Source organism: Lepus europaeus, chromosome 11, assembly GCF_033115175.1.
Source record: "Lepus europaeus isolate LE1 chromosome 11, mLepTim1.pri, whole genome shotgun sequence".
NCBI lineage: Eukaryota > Metazoa > Chordata > Mammalia > Lagomorpha > Leporidae > Lepus > Lepus europaeus.
The window spans coordinates 43,231,724-43,253,018 of NC_084837.1; the positions used below are offsets into that span (position 1 = coordinate 43,231,724).

Here is a 21,295-nt window from a genome sequence, read left to right on the forward strand (position 1 = left end):
ATACAAGAAGGATTTGAGCACAGGCAGGAAAGAGGTCATAGCAGTGGTGTGTGAGGCTGTAAGTTCCTCTAAGGCAGGGACTGTGTGTCTAGCTCATTTCTGAACACTCCAGACCAGACACTTGAGACACAGTGGGCACTCAATCATTATTTGGGTTATAAATGAATGGATGAGTCAAAAAGAAGTAACATGAGCCTTAACAGAAGTGGGAATAGTGGAAATAAAAAGATACATATTGGGAAAATATTACAGAGATAGAGACAAGGATATTTGCTGGCTGATGAAATGTGGCAAAGATGGGCCAGAATCAATAAGAACTGTAAAAGTGATAAATACTAAGTGGAATGCATTACAGGTTTCTGTGAAAATCAAATATAATTGTGTTCATGAAAATGCTCTATGAGGAAAAAAGACTACTTTTCTCTGGAATCAAAGCTACTCATCTTTAGCACATTTGCTATTATATACAACATAGATACAGCTCTTCATTTTCAGACATTTGTCTTCCTTTTGTCTTCACTGTTTATAAAGCCTGAGAGTACCCAGTGTCTATGGTTATGAAACACAATAAAATCCTAAACGTTACATTAATTAACATTTTCTCATTCACAGAAGAAACTATTATTGAGCAGGTTTCAGCTATATACCACAAAAAATACAGATTAGATAGACACAGACACATTCACTTATATAAATCTATACTGTATACATATTTATGTATATAAAACACTTTTGTGACTATAGCCTTAGAGGCCATGAGGTTCTACAAAGCAGTTTTATTTTTCATTACATTCCCAGGGTATCTGGAAGTGAGTGTTTCAGGTGCTCAATAAATTTGCTAAACTAAAATGAACTGACTTAGGACTCTTACAGAGCTTATCAACAGTTTTTGGTGGCCTTTATATTTCCTTCTCCCAGTCTCTGTGCTCCTCCCTACCATGCCTTAAATATACACCTTAAAAGAATGAAATGTATAATAAAGGTGGCTTAGAAGACATAGAAAAAAGACGTATCAGAAAATCAGATCATCAGTATGTATGCTCAGTGGGGCACCAACAAATGTTTAACAACCAGCCTAGGAGGGGGTAGCTCATTGTTACAATGTTCTGGGTTTAAATACTCCCATTATGGCCTTTTTCAAGCTAACAACATGCTATGTACTGAATTTACAAACTCTTGAAAATCTAATATATTTCTGGATACAGTTTTTGAGGCAGAGCACACATGATTCCCAAATTCTTCTCTGCAATTCTACTCATCTATGTCCTATGTCCCTGAAAGAGTATAAAAGGCAAGGAAAATCTCTATTCCAGTAAGGCTGTTACCTCAAGCCACAAAATACTTTTCTAAATCCATTCATCATCATCTTCTTCATCTTCATCTTCCTCCTCCTCATCATCCTCTTCTTCATCTTCCTCCTCTTCTTTTTCTTGTTCTTTTCAGCCTTCACAACTCCCTTGTTTGCTGCCTCGGGTTTTTCTTTAGCTCGGTACACAGCAATATCCTTCTCATAGGTTTCCTTCAGCTGAGCAGCCTTCTTCTCGTCAGCCCACCTGTCATCTGCAGCAGTGTTATTCTACATGTCTCCCAGTTTCTTTACAATATCACCAATAGATAACCCACGATGTTCTCCCTTGATTTTTGGGCAATACTCAGAACAGGACAAGAAAAAGGCTGAAGGAGGACCCTGGGGTGCGCTGGGATATTTGAATTTCTTTTTTGTCTCCCTTTATGAGGGACACAGGTATTCAATTCTCTTTGTCCACCTTTGCAGTGTCTTCAAGTTTTCCTTATCTTTAGCAGACATGGTCTTCCAACCTCTCTGAGCACTTAGAACTCCGAGAAGTTGATGGAAGCATCTGAGTGCTTCTTCTTGTGCTCCTCCCAGAAAGTTTGCACAAAGAATGCACATGATGACATTTTGCCTCTTGGCTTCTGAAGACCTCCTTTGCCCACGTTCAGTTATTTTTCCTCAGAGACACACAGAATCACCCAGTTCCCGTCCAGCTCTCATTTGTCCTGGCGCTGTCTCTATGGAGCTCATGTACTGCACTGGCTCTGAAATATTCTTTAAATTTGAATGTACATCCTCAATATATGTTACTATGTTTGATTATAAATTATATTAGAACTACTGTACTAGTATTATATAAATTATAAGGCATATACAAAAATATATAAAGTTTTAAAATATAAAAATTAAAACAAAATTTTCCTCCCATACCCCAACGGAACTACATATCCTCAATGGGGTTTACCCCATCTACTTTAGACATTACCAAAGCCAACATGAAAGGTAAAATGAGGGGCAGACACTGTAGCATAGTGAGTAAAGCTGCCACCTGCAGTGCCAGCATCCCATATGAGCACCGATTCAAGTCCCAGCTGCTCCACTTCCAATCCAGCTCTCTCCTGTGTCTGGGAAAGCAGTAGAAGATGGCCCAAGGTCCTTGGGCCCTGCACCCTCGTGGCAGACCCAGAAGAAGCTCTTGGCTCCTGACTTTAGATAGGCCCAGCTCCTGTCGTTGCAGCCATTTGGGGAGCGAACGAGCAGATGGAAGCTCTCTCTCACTCTCTGCCTCTCCTCTCTGTAACTCTGCCTTTCAAATTAATTTAAAAAAAAATTTAACATATTTTTTGAAAAGTATAATGAGAGGCAGGTGTTGTGGCAAAGCAGGTTACACCACTGCTTGGGACACCCATATCCTATACTGGAGTGCCCATTCAAGTCCCAGCTACTCTGCTAATGATCCAGCTCCCTGCTGATGCACTGGGAGGCTACAAATGATGGCTTCTAGAGGTAAAGACAGAGAGAGAAGCAGAGATCTGCTACCAATGGGTCATTGCCCAAATGACTGCAACAGCCAAGTCTTGGCCAGGCAGAAGGTTGAAGCCAAGATACCTAACTAGGTTTCCCACATGTGCAGCAGGAACCCAAGTACTTCAGGCTATCATCTGCTATCTTCCAGGTGCATTTCCTGGATGGAAAGCAGAGTAGCTGGAACCCAAACCAGCACTCTAATATGGGATGTGGGTATCCTAAGCACCAGCTTAACCTGCTGTACCACAACACTGGGTCCCAAATGAGGGGCCAGCACTGTGGTGTAGTAGGTTAAGCATCCACCTGTGTCCGCCACCATACCACATGGGCACCAGTGCAAGTCCTGGCTGCTCCACTTCCGATCCAGCTCCCTGCTGATGGCCTGGGAAAGCAGTAGAAGATGGCCCAAGTGCTTAGGCCACTGCACCCATGTGGGACACCCAGAAGAAGCTCCTGGCTCCTGTTTCCTGGCTATGGATCAGCCTATTTCTTACCGTTGTGGCCATTTGGGGAGCAAACCAGCAGATGGAAGACCTCTCTGTCTCTCTCTCTCTCTGTAACTCTGGCAATGAGCTTAGAAAAAAAGTAAAATGAATAGTTTCCCGGACTACATTCTGAGATCCTCCCACTCCAATATTGAAAAATGGTCACAAATCATTGAAAAAGATGAGAGCAAAGAGTTACCAAGGTCTTAAGCAACACTGGTTCAAGCAGAAGCAGGTCAGAGACCCCTGTTACAACAAGAACTCCATGGAATAAAGTTGCCATGGTAATAAATCTCTATAGAGGCTCCACAGACACCACTCTAACTGGAACTTTTAACTCGCTAAGCAATACATGGCAGCACCATGTTCCAATTGATTTCTTAAAGAGGACAAGACAGCAGCCAAATATAAAATACTAGTGTATGTACTATTATCTTAGAATGATCATTATATACTGCTAAAATTTTTTAGCTTTCTTCTTCAGAATTTCTGCAACAACTTTAATACCAAGCATCAAAAAATGAGAGGAGAAAAACACATCTTCATCAGGATCACAAAATACACAAAATCTTCATCAGCAAGATTTTACAAACATATTTAAAAAAGCTTAAAGATACTAAATGCTTTCTGAAGAAGTGGCCCATCAACAGTCTCACTGCTTTTCTTTCTTGTTTCTAACTTCCTTGTCATACACATAAGCATAAAAGATGAAGCAGCTCTCATCCTGCTGCCTCAAAGAAAAAATTTTTTAAAAAACAAAAACAGGCCAGCACCGAGGCTCAATGGGCTAATCCTCCGCCTGTGGCACCAGCACACTGGGTTCTAGTCCCGGTCGGGGTGCCGGATTCTGTCCCGGTTGCCTCTCTTCCAGTCCAGCTCTCCACTGTGGCAGTGCACTGGCCACAGCAGCCATTGGAGGGTGAACCAACGGCAAAGGAGGCAAAGGAAGACCTTTGTCTCTCTCACTGTCCACTCTGCCTGTCAAACACACACACACACACACACAAATAAATAAATAAATAAAAACAGAAAATTCTAAACTAATATCCCTCAGTTCACCAAAACTAGCATGCTGCAGGAGGGATAGTTTGTAATCACAGATTAAGGCCACATCCGTATCAAGGTGGCGAAGTTCTGATTCCCAGCTCCAGCTCTGATTTCAGCTTCCAGCTAATGCAAGCCCTGGGATGTGGCAAGTGAGAGCTCAAGTGGTTGGTTCCCTGTCACTCACGAGGGAGACCTAGATTGAGTCCCCAGCTCGTGGCTCTAGGTCAGTACAGCCCCAGCTGTTGCAGACAGGGAGTAAACCAGTGGATGGGAGCTCGCTCTCTCTCTCTCTCTCACACATGCTCTGCTTGATACCAAAAAAAAAAAAAAAAAAAAAACACAGGCGCTGGCACTGTGGCACAGTAGGTTAAGCCTCCACCTGCAGCGCCAGCATCCCAAACAGGGGGCTGGTTCAAGTCCTGGCTGCTCCACTTCTGATCCAGCTCCCTGCTCATGCACCTGAGAAAGCAGCAGAGGATGGCCCAAGTGTTTGGGCCCCTACACCCATGTGGGAGACCTGGAAGAAGCTTCTGGCTTCAGATCATTTGGGGAGTGAACCAGCAGACAGAAGCCATTTCTGTTTGTCTCTCCCTCTCTGTCCATAACTCTGCCTCTCAGATAAATAAATCTTTAAAAAAAAATAATAGGGGCCGGCACCGTGGCTCACTTGGTTAATCCTCCACCTGCAGCGTCAGCATCCCATATGGGCCCCAGGGTCTAGTCCCAGTTGCTCCTCTTCCAGTCCAGCTCTCTGCTGTGGCCCGGGAGTGCAGTGGAGGATGGCCCAAGTGCTTGGTCCCCTGCGCCCACATGGGAGACCAGGAGGAAGCACCTGTCTCCTGGCTTCGGATCAGCGCAGCACCAGCCGTAGCGGTCTTTTGGGGAGTGAACCAACGGAAGGAAGACCTTTCTCTCTGTCTCTTTCTCTCACTGTCTATAATTCTAGCTGTCAAAAAAAAAAAGTTCTGCTCTCAAGAAACCAATATACTGTAGCTTAACACAGCATTTTTTACAAAAAAAAAATTAAAAAATAAACAAACATGCAAACAAAAAAAGCAACATTTAATTTGAAGGTAAGGCATCAATCCCTTTCAAACTACTTTCTCTTTACCTTTTATTCCCTATTACATAGTCATTTCACATTGGCTTTTAAAATTCAAAGCTTTGGCTAAAATGCTAACCAAATTAATAGAACACACCTACAAATTTATCTACCTCCCCAACCATTAAATTTTCCCTGTTTCCTTCCTTCTTTAAAGAAGACAGAATCCTTTATCCCCACTGACTCAGTGCCCTAACTGAAATTGCTAGGGGGACCAGCGTTGTGGCTCAGCTGGTGAAGCCGTCACTTGTAGTACCAGCATCCCATATGGGCAACCAGTTTGAGTCCTGGATACTCCACTTCCAATCCAGTTCCCTGTTAATGTGCCTGAGAAAGCAGTGGAAGATGGCCCAAGTCCTTGGGACCCTGAACCCACATGGGAGACCTGGAAGAAGCTCTTGGCTCCTGGTTCCTGGCTCCTGGCTTCGGTTCAGCCCAGCTGATTCCGGGCATTTGGGTAGTGAACTGGTGGATAGAAGATATCTCTCTCTCTCTCTCTCTCTCTCACTTTCTTTCTCTCTCTTTCTCTCTCTCTCTCTCTCTTTCTGCCTCTGCCTCTGCCTCTCTGCAACTCTGCCTTTCAAATAAATAAATAAATTTTTTAAAAAAAGAAAAAAATTGCTAGGGAAAAAAATTATTATTAGCTTTTTCCTCAATAAGATTGCATAAACAGACATGTTTATCTCCCTTGTCTTTCAAATTTCATTGAAACAGGGAAGGCATTGTGGCACAGCAGGTTAAGCCTCCACTTGAGAAGGCCACATCCCATATTGCAGTTCCTGGCTCAAAGTCCAGCTACTCTGCTTCCCATTCAGCTTTCTATCAATAACACACCTAGAAAGGCAGGAGATGATGGCTCAAGTACTTGAGTCCCTGCCATCCATGTGGGAAACCCGGATGGGTTCCTGACTCCTACCTTCATAGTTTGGCCTAGCCCCAGCTAATATGTGCATTTGGGGAGTCAACCAATGGGTGAAAGATGCTCTCTCATCGCTCTTATTCTCTCACTCTCTCGCTTTCTGTTTCTCTTGTTCTCTGTCACCTGGCCTTTCAAATAAATCAATCTTTTTTAAGAATTCCACTGAAATGACAAGATAAAAAATAATTTAGACAATCACCACAGAAGAAAACCAAAAAGAATGCTAACAGTTTTTTAAAAACAACTCTTGATCCATGGTTCTCCAATTTTAGTATCAAATCACCTAGAAGGCTGAGTAAAACACAAATGGCAGATCTCCAATCCCTGGATTTCTGATTCAGTAGGTCTGAGGTGGGGCTCAAGATTTTATGTTCCCAAGTAATGTTGGTTCTGCTGGCCAGAGAGTCACATTATGAAATCCACCATTGTAAGTAAACAGAGACCATTAAAGGAAACATATTTTATTAAAAATTCTAATTAGCATCCTCAAAGATAATCACAAGGACAGTAAACCATTTTTTTGTTGTTTCAGGAGATAGCAAGTAGAAAATAAACAGTGCTGTAGCAGCCACTTGGGGGGTGAACCAACGGAAAAAAGAAGACCTTTCTCTCTCTCTCTCACTAACTCTGCCTGTCAAAAAATAAATAAATAAAAATAAATAAATAAAATGTACAGGGGCCAGCACTGTGGCATAGCGATAAAAGCCACAGCCTACAGTGCTAACATTCCATTGGGTGCCAGTTCGAGTCCCAGCTGCTCCACTTCCAATCTAGCTCTCTGCTATGGTCTGGGAAAGCAGTAGAAGATGACCCACATCCTTGGGCCCCTGCACCTGCATGGGAGACCCAGAAGTAACACCTGGCTCCTGGCTTTGGATTGTCCCAGCTCTGGCTGTTGTGGCCATCTAGGGAATGAACCAGCAGATGGAACACCTCTCTCTCTCTCTCCCTCTCTCTCTCTCTCTGCCTCTCTGTAACTCCTTCAAATAAATAAATAAATCCTAAAAAATAAATAAAATTAAGTGTACATATCTTTGACTTAACAGTTTTACTGCCAAGAAATTTATTACTTATTGTAATAATACTATGTAAGAATTCCAATGAGCTCCATGTAGAATAAGGGGGAAAAAATGGGAACCAACCCTAAACATTTCAGGGAACTGATGAAATACATACGGTCAACCATTAATGCAGCAGCCATTAAAAAATGATGTATAACACAGAAAGATGCACGTACACACATATACACATGCATTTTTAAACTTATATGAAAAAAAGGAGAACTAAAATGATACACATAAAATTACAGCCTACAGTAAGCCATCTGAAGAAAAGGGGGGCAATATGAACCCTTGGTTTTATATTACTCAAATACTTTATTTGAATTTTGTTTCCACAGACATATGTTACTTGTAGAATACCTTTTATTGTCTTAAAAGAAAACTGAACTACCCATTTTACAACTGAACCCCTAGAACAACTCTTTAGTAGATTATAAATGGTGAAAACTGGTTTGAGACATAGCTTCCAAGCAACAACACAGAAACCTTTTAATGTGATATATAGCAAATAATATATAGGCAACACTTAAATACATAATCATTACTATTAAATGGAACCAATACTAACAGCAACATTTTAAGTTTCTTAAAGACATACAACTGCCTTAAATGACACCATGTATGTATAATATATTATATATGGCATATTACATTAATTATATACATATTAAGAATAGTGTGTAAATTATATATACATTATATATTATATATAATGCATATATATACAAAATGTATTCTGGCAGACTAACTTAAAAACACTAATATACTATCATTACCTTAAAATATTTTAATAAATTAGTATGTCTATTAATAAACACTTACTGAATCATTTGCAGCTAATGCAAGTGCAAGGTTCACTGTAAGAAATAAAAACATAATTAAAGTCAGTATCTTTCCTTCTACTGAAATTCATTTTGTCTTTTAATACTTTCAACATAATAATAAGCTAAGCATAAAAATTTTCAGTATATTTTTCTTACCAGTAAAGAACAAAGACATGGAGAGTATTTAGAAAGTAAACATACAAAAAATAATTTTCCCACATAACCAATTGACACCTGCACCAAAATTATAATTTTAAATAGTCCACTTATCTGTTATAATTTTGTTCAAATGATCCACTTTGGTTTTTAAGACAAATATTAAGAAAATACTTAGTTATTTTCAATAGCACATTAATACAAAAGCTATCTATAATAAAAAAAAAAGATATGATCCTATTGCCCTTGAAAAATAAATGCTAAAACTGAAGTTCAAAGTACTTAACTCATAAGTACCCATGTATACAAAAGGCCTGGCCACAGTACACAGAGGGAAGAGAAAAAGGTAAAAAAGATAAAATGCTTTCCCAAAACTACCTATGCAAGTAAATCCCAGAGACATAAAAGAGGAAAGCAGAAATCCCAAAGTCATCTTTAGCCCAGCTTTAGAGATATATGATATCTGAGAAGAAAGGGCCACAAATAACATATTGCCAAGACTGCTATCAGTAGACTACAATACTGTGAAACACATTTCCTTAGAGAAGAATGTTTTCAATTATGTGAGGGGTGTTTCCTCTAAAGTAGTTAAGAGCATAAATTTTTAGGGCAGATTGTTCAAATCTCTATCAACTTCCATTGTGTAAACCTGAAAAGGTTATTTTACCAATAAGCCTGTTTCCTCCTTTATAGAATAAGGGTAATTCCTACTTCTTAACTGTGTGAGGTTTAAATGAAATACTAAATGTAAAGTACTTAACCTAGGTCATGGAATTTGTAATTCTTATAAATTAATTCTGAGCTTCAGGTACATGATAGGTTAAACATAATCTCACTTCTAAGCAGAAGTTTTTAGAGAATAATTCATCTTAAACTTAGGTTCTTCCTGCATTTATACAACAGAATCACTGAGCATGTTTGTATTAATAAGATGTCATCACTCTAATATAAAATATCTCTATCATACATATTCAAATGGTAGGAATTTTTAAATCATTTGGAACAAGTATAAATACATGTAATGGAAAGAAACATAATACCAGCAGACACACATAAAAATTACATTGCAAAAAATTCAAAGAATTTATGGCTCTGATCATGAAAACACTTTCCACTTCACCCAGTCCATTTGATCACAGAACACGCCTCACCATTCACACAACTGAAAAAGGTGAATGTACTACAAATCTTCAAAAAAACAGGAAGAGGCAGATTCTAGAACCAAAACACTAAGATCTTCTAGATTTTAGAAACAAAATAACAAAGAGATGATTTGGAGGCCCTTAGGAAAAAAACAAAAATGTGTAGGCTACAGCATGAATTCATTAAGTACAAATCACTAATCATTTTCTAATATCTATCAAATAGTAGCAGATTGGGGTCTATTAAAAGTACAATATTTGGTAAACCCTAATTTCTTCAAATCGTCTACCAAACACTTTCACAATTCAGACATGAAGCTAACAACACTAACTGGGTGAATTTATAGCTCATTTAATAATATAAAACCTTTATTTGGATTCAAGATTGCCGAATAGGGAAAAGGTGTGTTGCTTTGGATCAAAGGAAGTTAACAGAAGAAAAGCAGAAAACGCATTCCCAGGGTAGAGTTGGACAGAAATTTGCAGTGGAAAGTCTATAGAAAGAGAGATGCTGTGGAGCAGCACAGACTGTATAAACATGCAGCAGGGACAGCCCCAGTGTCTCCTACAGCCAGGGGCTAGAAGAGATACCATCTTCTTGGAGAGAGGTGAGAGAAGTCTGCGGCAGCTCATGTCACTGGTGGTATTCCCTGAAGGAGAATATCAAATATCATCACAATGTGGACCACACTGACTTTGAGTCTGGGCTGGAGAGCAAGTAGGGGGGCAGGGTACCCACCTAACCCTGTGAAGGGAGAACACATTTCTTTCTCCTCATCCCCCAACAAGAGTACCCAGTGACAAGCAAGGAGGAAGCGCCATCTTTTTTTTTTTTTTAAGATTTATTTTTTATTTATTTGAAAGGCAGAGTAACATAGAGAGGAAGACAGAGAGAGAAATTTTCCATCCACTAGTTAATTCCCCAAATGGGCACAACAGCAGCGGCTGGGCCAGGCCAAAACCAGATCTTCTTCTAGGCCTCTTACATGGGTACGGGGGCCCAAGCACTTGGGCCACCTTCCACTGCATTTCCCCACGTCATTAGCAGGGAGCTGGACCAAGAGTGGAGCAGCCAGAACATGAATCAGTGCCCATACAGTATGCTGGCATCACAGGCAGAGGCCTAATTTCCTATAACACTGACCCTGACTCCACAACACTGACCCCAGCAGCACCATCTTAAAAACATGAGTTGATGCTGGTATGGCTCATGCGTGTGTGAGACTAAAGAGATTTTATCAGAGGGATAAATCCACAGTCCCCAATGACTTTGAGTCTGGCCTGGAGGGTTGGCAGGGGTAGGGTGCCCACTCAGGCCTGTAAAGAACTACCTTCTCCCTAGTCTATCACAGGCACCCAGACTCATACTGTATAGGCAGAGCATCAACAGACAGCTGGCTCTGGTAACACATCTGCTCTCTCCATGGACAGGGCTGTGGGTGCCTTGTGTAATATTACTGTGGGAATTCTGTGACTACACAATAGGGTGTGAGGGACAGCTGGAACTTGGGGCGATCACTAGTCTGCCTTCAGAGACTCAGAGCTCCCCGAGTACCTGAGGTGGATCATTGAAGAGGGTTCCATGCTCACATTGGGGACCATACAGATCGTCTGTGTGGTTCATGCACCTGTGTGGGTGGGGTGTGTAGCCACTGTGGGCTAACTGCAGGCAATGATCACCTTGGCAGGGAGGAGGTGAGGCTGTGATCACACCAGGTGATGTGATCACATTCTCCCCCCATCAACAACAGAGGAAATTTACCACACCCAACTTGGCCCCAACACCTGCACCACCCTTGAGCACTGTCAGGGGCTCCCTGGTCCCTCCTAGCACAAGCCTCTGGATATTCAATGAAGAAGCAGAGACTGCACTAAGCCACAGAGGCATATTTCAAAGATATAAGAGAAGAAAACCAACGAGTATTTCCACAAATGCCTAAAAATAAACAGCCCTGGCTGTTGCAACCATCTGAGGAGTGAACCAGCAGATAGAATCTCTCTCTCTCTCTCTCTCTCTCTGACTTTCAAGTAAGTAAATAAATCATTTTTAAAAAGGAGTTAAAAAAGATTACTTGGGTGAGAATAAATGATTGAAAATTCAGTATGAGACAAAAATAGCATTTGAGTGCTTTATGACTCCAAATTAATAATATGAGTTGCAAGGATATAATGAAAGTCAAAGTATAAACCTGTACATGCGTAAGTTCTGCAGACCTAATGTATAGCAAGGTAACAATTGTTAATAACAATATACTGTACACTTGAAATTCACTGAGTAGATTTTAAGTATTCTCACCATACACATATTAAAAAGGTAATGATATATTAGCTTGATAGTGAAATCATTTCATAATGTGCACATATATCAAAACATCTTGATATATGTGTAATTTTTGTCAGTTACACAATATAGCTTAAAAAATAGTAATATGAGTTATCTCTAATTAGTAAGGCTAGTAAGAAAGAAGTTTCCCTTTTATATTATACTAGAATGATCTTTTTAGAAATAAAAGGTTCATTTTGAAAATTTTTGGCAATGCTGGTTATTTAGTGTTGATTGTTAACTCTATTTCTGGTAGTACTTCCTGTATGAATTCTGAAAGCAGCATTTTTGTGACAACTAAAATCAATAAAAAGGGCCACCAAAAATATCTGCTGTTAATAGTACATTAATATAAAACATATAAAGGATAGATGACATTTTAAGTAATTAAAATATTATTAATCCCTTTCAAGCATTTTCAAATATTACATCTATGCTGACTTTATAAATGGTGAAAATTAATTATAGTTCAATGAAAGGGTCACAATAACAAATAACCTCATTGCAAATACACAGCAATTTGTATACTGATGAAAACTAGAAAAGAGCATCAAAGAATAGAAATAATTTAATACTCAAGTTACTCAATGGTTTAAAAATAAAAGCAACCAATTATTTAACACTTACAATGCAGGAGACACTAGGCTAAGTGGGTAGTTTAGTTAACTTACATATCATCCTACAAAAAAAGGTTACCAACACCCCCTTTTACAGGTAAGTGAACTAAGATCTGCTGCTGAACAACCTGACCATCTTTTGTCAAGTGGAGAGATCATCAGGTTCCTTATCTGTTTTTACTTAGCTCCAAACATCTAAGCTTCTGTAACTAGCAACACCTAACACTAAGGAATCAGCTGTTAGGAACCTCACAAATATAACTACTAAACTTAAAATAAATAAATAAATAAAACCATAATGTTAATAGGGCACATTTGCCAGTTGGCATAAATTCTTAATCAGGATCAGAATTAATATCCTATAATACCTGCTGTAGTAGATTTTCCAACTCCACCCTTCCCAGAAGCCACAACTATAACTTGTTTAACACCTTCAATCGGTTTCTGCTTTGGAAGTCCTCGGGCCATGATTTGCGCTCTTCTTTCTTTTAGGGTCTCGCTGTCAGCGCCAGATAACTTAAAAAAAAAAAAAAAAAAAAAAAAATTTTAAATTAAATGAGTTCTATTTTCATGCTGTAAAAGTAAAAATTCGGAGTTTGAAATTAAGAGGTCTTTGTTTTCAGATTCTGTTCAAATCCACTATTTCGGCTTTTAATTGCTATTTACCTACTGCTACTGATCACAACTGCAGACACACTGTTAAAACTGAAATTTATCTTCCAGAATACGCTGTTTTCAAAAACGGAGTCTGACAGCTAGCTGTATCTTTACGGAGTTAAAGCCTCCACGTGTCTTCCTTCTCTTTAACCTACAACGTGCAATGCACATCCATGTTCTAGCAATCTGTTTCAGGCCCCACTCCGCCTCTGCCTGGCCACGCAGGGGACCAGCCTGGAAAGTGGGGACGTACAGCTGACTGGGGTCTACTGAGCATCAAGTGGGCGCGGGCCCACGAGGACTAAAACCAGGGCACCTGCGGCCTTGCAGGCAGACAATGCCGTCCAGCTCGCCTCCCCCTGCCCAGCACCACCACGGACCTGGCGCCGACAAACCAAAGCCCGGCTTCTTCGAAGCAGGGCAGCGGCCCCGCCACTACCCTGTAGCGACGCCCCACCTAAAAGCACCAAACGCTGCCAAGTCCCCATGGCGCGAAACGCGGCCCTGAGAACTGCCAGGAAGCCGTCGCGGCGGACGCAGGGTAATGACGTCACGTGGCAACAAGCGGCTTCCTCTCCATAGCAACCGGCTGTCTGGGTTTCCTGAGCCCAGGAATCCAACTTGCAGTTATGTTTGTAGACAGCTACACACATTTTGCAGCGTTTTCCCATATGTTTGCGAAGCGTTTTCGCATACATTTCACCTGGTCCTTACAGAACTCCCGGCAGAGGACCTACTACTCTCCTCTTTTGCTAGTAAGAGAAGTGAAACTTGGGAAGTTTGAGATTTGAACAGAAGTTGGAAATAGTGGAACTTGAAAATGACTTTAGGTTTTTTCATTGCATCGTACTTTTTATGGTAGCTTAAACATGGCCTCAGTTAAAGATTTCACCTTTTGATTTTTTCCTACGTGATTCACCGGTCTGCCTTGCTTGTGTCACTAATAATTCCATGAATGAGAGGTCAAGGTGCTGTACTAGCAAAAGCTGAGACAAATCAGAAAGCTAATATATACTAAACTGATCTTCTGTATATAAAGAGAATTGAAAATGAAAAAAAAAAAAAGAAAGCTGGTTTCGCTCAAAAAGACCTTGAGGCGAAGAGGAGGTAGACTTTATGCTGGTAGAAGAGAGGAAATACCCCTAGATCCAAAGCAGAGAGAGAGTGAAAGAAATCACTTTAGGAGAGAAAGTTCAAAAGCTGACACAGGAAGCCAGACCCAGCAAAAGGACCATTTAGGGTGTAAGACTGCTCATCCTCACATATTTGCCAGGCTGCTTTTCAGGACTGATTTTAATTTCTTATATTTGCTGTTTATTGATATTTGTTGTATCAAAGATACAAGATCATTCACCCTATTTTGCTCTAATCTGAACTTTAATTGCCTTTAACACAAGTGTAGCATCAATCTCAAAGAATAACTGTAAGGCATGAATGAGATATTACCAGCAAAGTACATTCCATTTGGTAAACTCTGAAAAAACTCTTATTTCCTTGCTTTTTCTTCCCCACTCTCATAACTTTAGTGTTCCATTCAGTTTTATCTTACACTAGGTTTGCCGCCTTTAGCTTATTGTTTTACATCACTTATGTTGTGAAATATTTGCTCAACTAATTTATAGTTTCACAATTTTTTGGTTTATGAGTATTTTTTGGTGTGTAGGTCAAAAGCACAAGGGTAAGAGGAACAGCTGTCAGCATGATCTACTCCCTAAACAAGAAATGCTGAATATTTGTTTCTCTCCAGATACCTTTGAAAGTTCTTCCAAATTTTTATTTTTTCCTTTTATTTAAAAGGCAGAGGGCAGCAAGAGAGATCTTCCATCTGCTGTTTCATTCCCCAATGCCTGCAATAGCAGGCCCAGAAATCCCTTTGGGTCTCCTACAGGGGTGGCAGGAACCCAAGTACTTCAGCCATCATCTGCTGCTTCCTAGGTGCTCATTAACGGAAGCTGGGGCCAAAGAAGAAGGATGGGGACTTGAATCAGGCACACTGACACGGGATGAAGGCATCCCAAAACAGCAACTTGAGCACTGTGCCAAACACCCACCCCAGACTTCTACCTTAGATCCATTCATTTAAGAAATATATTTTAAGCAACTACTACATGCCAAGCACTACTCTAGTCAGGATACTCAACACTGAACCAGAAATCAACCTTCCTCTCACAGATTTTACCACCCAGACAAAAGACATAATAAATTAACTAATAATTACATTATGGTATGAAAAAATATAGGAGAAAGTTGCCAAGTGACACTGGAGTACAAAAAAAGGGTGTTCAATTTAGTCAGGCAAGGCTTCCGATAGGGTAATATCTAAGCTGAATCCTGAGTGTGGTAACATGTAGGAATTAATAAGTAGAACAAGCAGCTAGGAAGTTGTCGTACAGAGCTAAGAAATGGACTATAGGGCTGGCATTGTGGTATATTGGGTGAGACTGCTGCCTGTGACCCCAGAATCCCATATGGCCACTGGTTTGAAACTCTGCTGTTCCATTTGTGATCCAGCTCCCTGCTAATGGCCTGGGAAAGCAGTGGAAGGTGGCCCAAGTGCTTGGGTTCCTGCACCCAAGCTCCTGACTCCTGGCTTCAGATCAGTCCAGCTCTAGCCATTGAGGCCATCTTGGGAGTGAACCAGCAGATGGAAGATCTCTCTCTCTCTGTCTCTCCCTCTCTCTGTCTGTAACGCCTCTCAAGTAGATAAATAAATCATAAGAAAAAGGAAACATCAATAAGATTACTAGATTTTAAAAAAAGGTTTGAAAGGGCAATAGTGGAAGAATGTCAGAGGCAAGAAGACATAGATTATTTTAGTAATCCAAAAGGCATGTTGAATCCTTGACTTAACATCTCTAGATTTCACTTATCAGTAAAACACATAAAACGTATGGGGCTGTAATGAGTTGAATTTAAAAATGTAAAATGTCTATCACATAGCATACACAGCCAATACATGAAAACTATTGTGATGCTTGTTTCTTGTGTAAAGCTCTATGATTTAGGCAACTAGATAAATGGATGGCATTCCTTGAGAGAGAACATAGGAAAGGAACACGTGAGACTATAATGTTTGGAAAATGAGTGAGTCATTGATTTGGTTTATAATACAGTAGATTAAAATTTCAGGAGAGTAGCAGAGTTGCCTGTTGTTTCTTCTCCAATACCCTCTGCCTCCCACATATATCCTCATGGCCTCTTCTCAAAACAGTGTTCTCCCTTAGCTCCTAAGACTTGCTTGACCCCATTTGACCCCATTGCCATGGCCACTAATCCAATCAAAGAATGACACACAGCTGAAAATTGGTCTAATCAGATTCTCCAGAGAACATAAGAAATAAATGTTCCTCACTCTTAGTTTGCTTTTGAACTGGAAGAGCTGAAATGATTGTTTTCAGCCATGTTCCAGAGAAGCAGAAAGGCCAATGGAGGACAAGGAAGCAGATAGAAAGAGTCTCTGGTCCATGGAAGGATGGGAGAACAGATGCATGGTTCAGAGCAACTTTCCAGCTCGTGACTGTAGTCTGTAGTGAGGTTCAGCTGCACTTCTTATCCTTAGATCTGAGATATACTTACATACATCCAATAAATTATTTTTCTGCCTTAGCCTTAATGTGGTTGAGATTCTGTTTATTTGTGATATTTTTTTAATAATCACCAAGAATCTTCTCCCTAGAAGTGCTTATATCTCAGTAGTCTTTCTCAGAGCTGGTGCTATGGTGTAGTGGGTAAAGCAGCTGCCTGCAATGCCAGCACCCCATATGGGCACCAGTTCCATTATGTGGCATTCCAGACACAGAGAAATGCCTGACACTGCAAAATGTCAGAGAGAAAAGACTGCTTGCCTTTGAATTTTCGGAACTTTCAGGAGAATGAGGACAGCTCTGACAAAGACAGTAGATTTGGAAGACCTCATGATGATATAAGAGCATGGTTTTGGGGTCAGTGCTGTGACACAGCTGGTTAAGTGGCCACCTGCAGTGCCAGCATCCCTAACATCCCCTATGTGGGCCCGTTTGTGTCCTGGCTGCTCCACTTGTGATCCAACTTCCTGCTAATGCACCTGGGAAAGCAGCAGAGGATGGTCCAATAATTCCTTGGGCCCCTGCACTCAAGTGGGAGACCTTGATGAAGCTCCTGGCTCCTGGTCTCAGCCTGACCCAACCCCAGCTGCTGCTGCCATCTGGAGAGTGAACCAGTGGCTGGCAGATTCTTCTCTCTCTCTCTCTCTCTCTCTCTGCCACTTGCCTCTGCCTCTCTGTCTCTGTAACTGTGACTTTCAAATAAATAAATAAATCTTAAAAGGGGGGGGGGTGCGGCAGCACTGTGATATAGTGGGTAAAGCTGCCGTCTGCAGTGCTGGCATCCCATATGGGCACTGGTTCAAGTCCCGGCTGCTCCACTTCCTGCTCTGGCCTGGGAAAGCCTCTCGGCTATGGCCTGGGAAAGCAGTGGAGGATGGCCCAAGTCCTTGGGCCCCTGTACCCGTGTGACAGACCTGTGGGAAGCTCCCAGCTCCTGGCTTTGGATCAGTACAACTCCAGCCACTGTGGCCATCTGGGGAGTGAACCGGAGGATGGAAGACCTCTCTATGTCTTTGTCTGCCTCTGCCTCTCTGTAACTCTGCCTTTCAAATAAACAAATAAATCGTTTTTTTTTTTTAAGTATGGTTTCTTTCCTATCTTTTTTAGTGTTATGCTTGACTGCAAGTAGCAGAAAAGCCTATGATTGTCTTAAAGGAGAAGGGCCATATTAGTCCCATATCAAAGGTTCACAGGCAGACTTACAGAGCTACTACAATAGATCCCGAGGGTCATCACGTCCCACATTAATTCTTTTTGTTTCAACATCTTGTTATCCTCATGTTTATCCCTCTCACAGCTGCAAGATGGCTGCTGTACCTTCAGGCCTTAGGGCTGTGTTCCTTATAGGAAGAGAAGGGAAAAACACAAGTTCTGAGTTTCCCCTTCTCAGCATCTGCAGTTTTTAATTTGTGAAAGGAAGCTTCCCCACCCCCACTTCTCCACACACTTACCCCAAATGGGCTAGAACCAGGTCCTATGACTATTCTCACAAGCAAGCAACACTGAGAAATCAAGCACTGAGGTGTCTCTAACTCTGTTGCAGAGTAGAGGAAAGCAATAGAGAGGCAACTAGAAATGGGGATTGAGTGAGTCGTCTCAGTGGCTCCTGAAGAACCATGGAAAACTTCCTGGGATCAGAGAGAAGTGGCAACTTAGATGTCCATGGGTTCTTAGGACAAACTTCATAGCTAAACAACCCGTAGCTTTCCACCTTCAATGTAGAGATTGGAAACCCACATACTTACTTCCCAGTGTCATGTGCTAACTCTGAGTGTCATTCGGGTGTGGGTGACTAATTCTGAGCATGAAGTATAAAGAAAACCCTCAGGGATGCACACTTCTGAGGAAGTTTTCATTTTTATGATACAAGGGAACATAATTGGTGCCTCTTCTTTTTCCCACCTTAACCATGGGTGTGACACCTGAAGATGTGGCAGTTTTATAAACAAAAAAAAAATACAATGGTAACAAACACAATGAGAAAAAGACACCAACAACTGAGAATGACAATGGGAAAATGTCAGGAAGACGAATTCTTAGTGGAATTGAATGCCAGTCCCTGTCTGTATCTCCAGGCTTCTTCTTGTGTGAGATTATTTCTTAAGCCACTGCTGGCTAGCATTACTGTTACTTCAGCTAAAATCATCTATGCCTGTTACAGCTCCTAAAAAGGATCCTCATACTTTGTGACTACCTCTGCCTTGTTCACAGAAAGTCAGTTCCCAGTGGGGAGGAGATAACAGGATCTCTCAGATCCTTTTGGGGGTGTGAGAGCAGCAGCAGCAATGCCCCCATTCCCAGGTAGAGCTCAGTACCATGGCAGGACCATAGAATATACATGCTTGAGTGTGAGATTTAAGCAGACAAGGCTGAATGAGCCACAGAAGTAGCTGAAAGAAAGCTGATCCTAAAGAGACCTCAAGGTCAAGAATGAGGGAACACTTAGCAACGATCTGCACAGTTAGGTATTTGGCATCTCCATGGAGGCTGGGATGAATGGATAAAGACCTTGAGGATTAAATTCATTTTACCATGTGGACATCTGGATACTACACAGGCTCTCTGTAACTTAGTTACAAGCCTAGTGCAATCTGTATTGAAAGAGGTTATGTTTCTACCACCCTGACAGAAATGCATAAATAAACACTGCTGAAAACAAAGAGGATTTCTTTGTATGTCTCTGAATTACAGGATAATACATTGTTTTCTAGAAGGGATGTATTTCCACCTGCTAGATTGATCCCTCCTTAAAAACATACAACTAACCCTTTTAAGTGACCTAGGACTCGCTGGAAGTGTGATTCCCATTACCCCATTGCCTGTCCAAAAGCCTCCAACTGTCTCAGTGACAGCTGAGAACATGCTCTTCACTCCCATGCTCGACTCACTAAAGAAGAACAATTTCTTTTCTCTTGAATATGTAAATAAGGCTCAAAAAATTAATGTCACTTCCTTCAGTTTAAGGATACTGTCTACAAATGAACCTCTCATCCTATCCAAAGGGCAGCAGAAAGAAAACCTCACCCCATCTTGAGGACTTGTGCAAAGGATAACCCCACTAATTGACCTTGCTCTTCCTCATGATGTGATCTATTTCAACCTCTGCTCCTGACTCTAACCTTGAAACTGTCCCTTATCTACATCAAATACTGATTTGCACACTAAAATACAGAGTAATTCTGTAAAAGTGAGTGTCATCCCAATGAGTCAGTCTCTCTACAGGAAACCTAGTCAAGGAAGTTTTTTTGCAATCTTTCCTGAAGCAAAGACTTTGCTAGACTTTCAGTGTCTTAGTTCACATCAACTAGTCAAAGAAATTCCTCATTTTTCTAATTAAAAGTTACACAAAGTAGGATTGGGCTTGGCCTGGAGATTAAGACATTGGGCAGGATTCCCGAGTCCCACATCACACAGAGTACCTGGTTTTGATACCCAGCTCCAGATCCGGATCCCAGCTTCCTGCCAATGTGACACAGCTGTGAGGGTGGTTAGTTACCTATTGCCCACATAGAGGACCCAGATTCAGTTCCTGGCTCCCAGCTTTGACCCCCTGACTGTTAAGGGAATTCAGGGAGTGGACCAGCAGATGGGAGATCTGTCTTTATGTCTCTTTGTCTCACAAATAGATACATAATTTTTAATCACACAAAGCAAATGTACATATATATTCTTTTTTTTTTTTTTTTGGACAGGCAGAGTGGACAGTGAGCGAGAGAGAGAGACAGAGAGAAAGGTCCTCCTTTGCTGTTGGTTCACCCTCCAATGGCTGCCACGGCCAGCGCGCTGTGGCTGGTGCACCGCGCTGACCGGAAGCCAGGAGCCAGGTGCTTCTCTTGGTCTCCCATGGGGTGTAGGGCCCAAGCACTTGGGCCATCCTCCACTGCACTCCTAGGCCACAGCAGAGAGCTGGCCTGGAAGAGGGGCAACCGGGACAGAATCCGGCGCCCCGACCGGGACCAGAACCCAGTGTGCCGGTGCTGCTAGGCGGAGGATTAGCCTGTTGAGCCGTGGCACTGGCCCAGATATATTCTTAACTGGGTAGACTTCTGAAAATTTGCCTCCACATGACTAAAAATGTGTATCTAAAATATGACACAATAAGTTTCCAAATGCCAATCTCGAAAGCTAGAAAATCATGGGTGACTAGACATCCGAATTTCTGATTTGTATGTTTGAGCTGAATCCTTGGACAAAGTTCACAGGTTTGGATTAAAATTTAGTATAATCTCCATTTAAGGTTTAAAGCTTCAAAGAAGAACCTATCCTGAGAAAGGAGTCACACAATCAGAATTTGGGAGACAGCTTTGTCATCCAAGGCAAATATTTGTTACACATGGAAACTTAGCATTCCCATGCTTTTGCTTTTTTTTTTTTTTTTTTTTTTTTTATTTTTGACAGGCAGAGTGGACAGTGAGAGAGAGAGAGAGAGAGACAGAGAGAAAGGTCTTCCTTTGCCGTTGGTTCACCCTCTAATGGCCGCCACGGTAGCGCGCTGCGGCCGGCGCACCACGCTGATCCGAAGCCAGGAGCCAGGTGCTTATCCTGGTCTCCCATGGG

The 21,295-nt window shown here is 41.4% G+C and overlaps 1 protein-coding gene and 1 pseudogene across 5 annotated transcripts in view; both read right to left on the reverse strand.

Annotated features, from left to right (window-relative positions):
* NUBPL (NUBP iron-sulfur cluster assembly factor, mitochondrial) overlaps positions 1-21,295 on the reverse strand; it is a 310,868-nt gene that overhangs the window by 220,153 nt on the left and 69,420 nt on the right. For 2 of the 5 annotated variants that reach the window (XM_062205302.1, XM_062205300.1), the window contains exons 1-3: positions 13,535-13,678; positions 12,866-13,013; positions 8,258-8,292 (exon numbers count right to left, since the gene is read on the reverse strand). In XM_062205302.1, the coding sequence (XP_062061286.1) occupies positions 8,258-8,292; positions 12,866-13,013; positions 13,535-13,642 (291 nt within the window). In that variant the 5' untranslated portion in view covers positions 13,643-13,678. Of the gene's footprint in view, positions 1-8,257; positions 8,293-12,865; positions 13,014-13,534; positions 13,688-21,295 lie in introns of those variants that run through there. The other 3 variants (XM_062205304.1, XM_062205301.1, XM_062205303.1) reach the window with 3 other exon arrangements.
* On the reverse strand, positions 1,347-1,962 carry LOC133769712 (putative high mobility group protein B1-like 1; annotated as a pseudogene).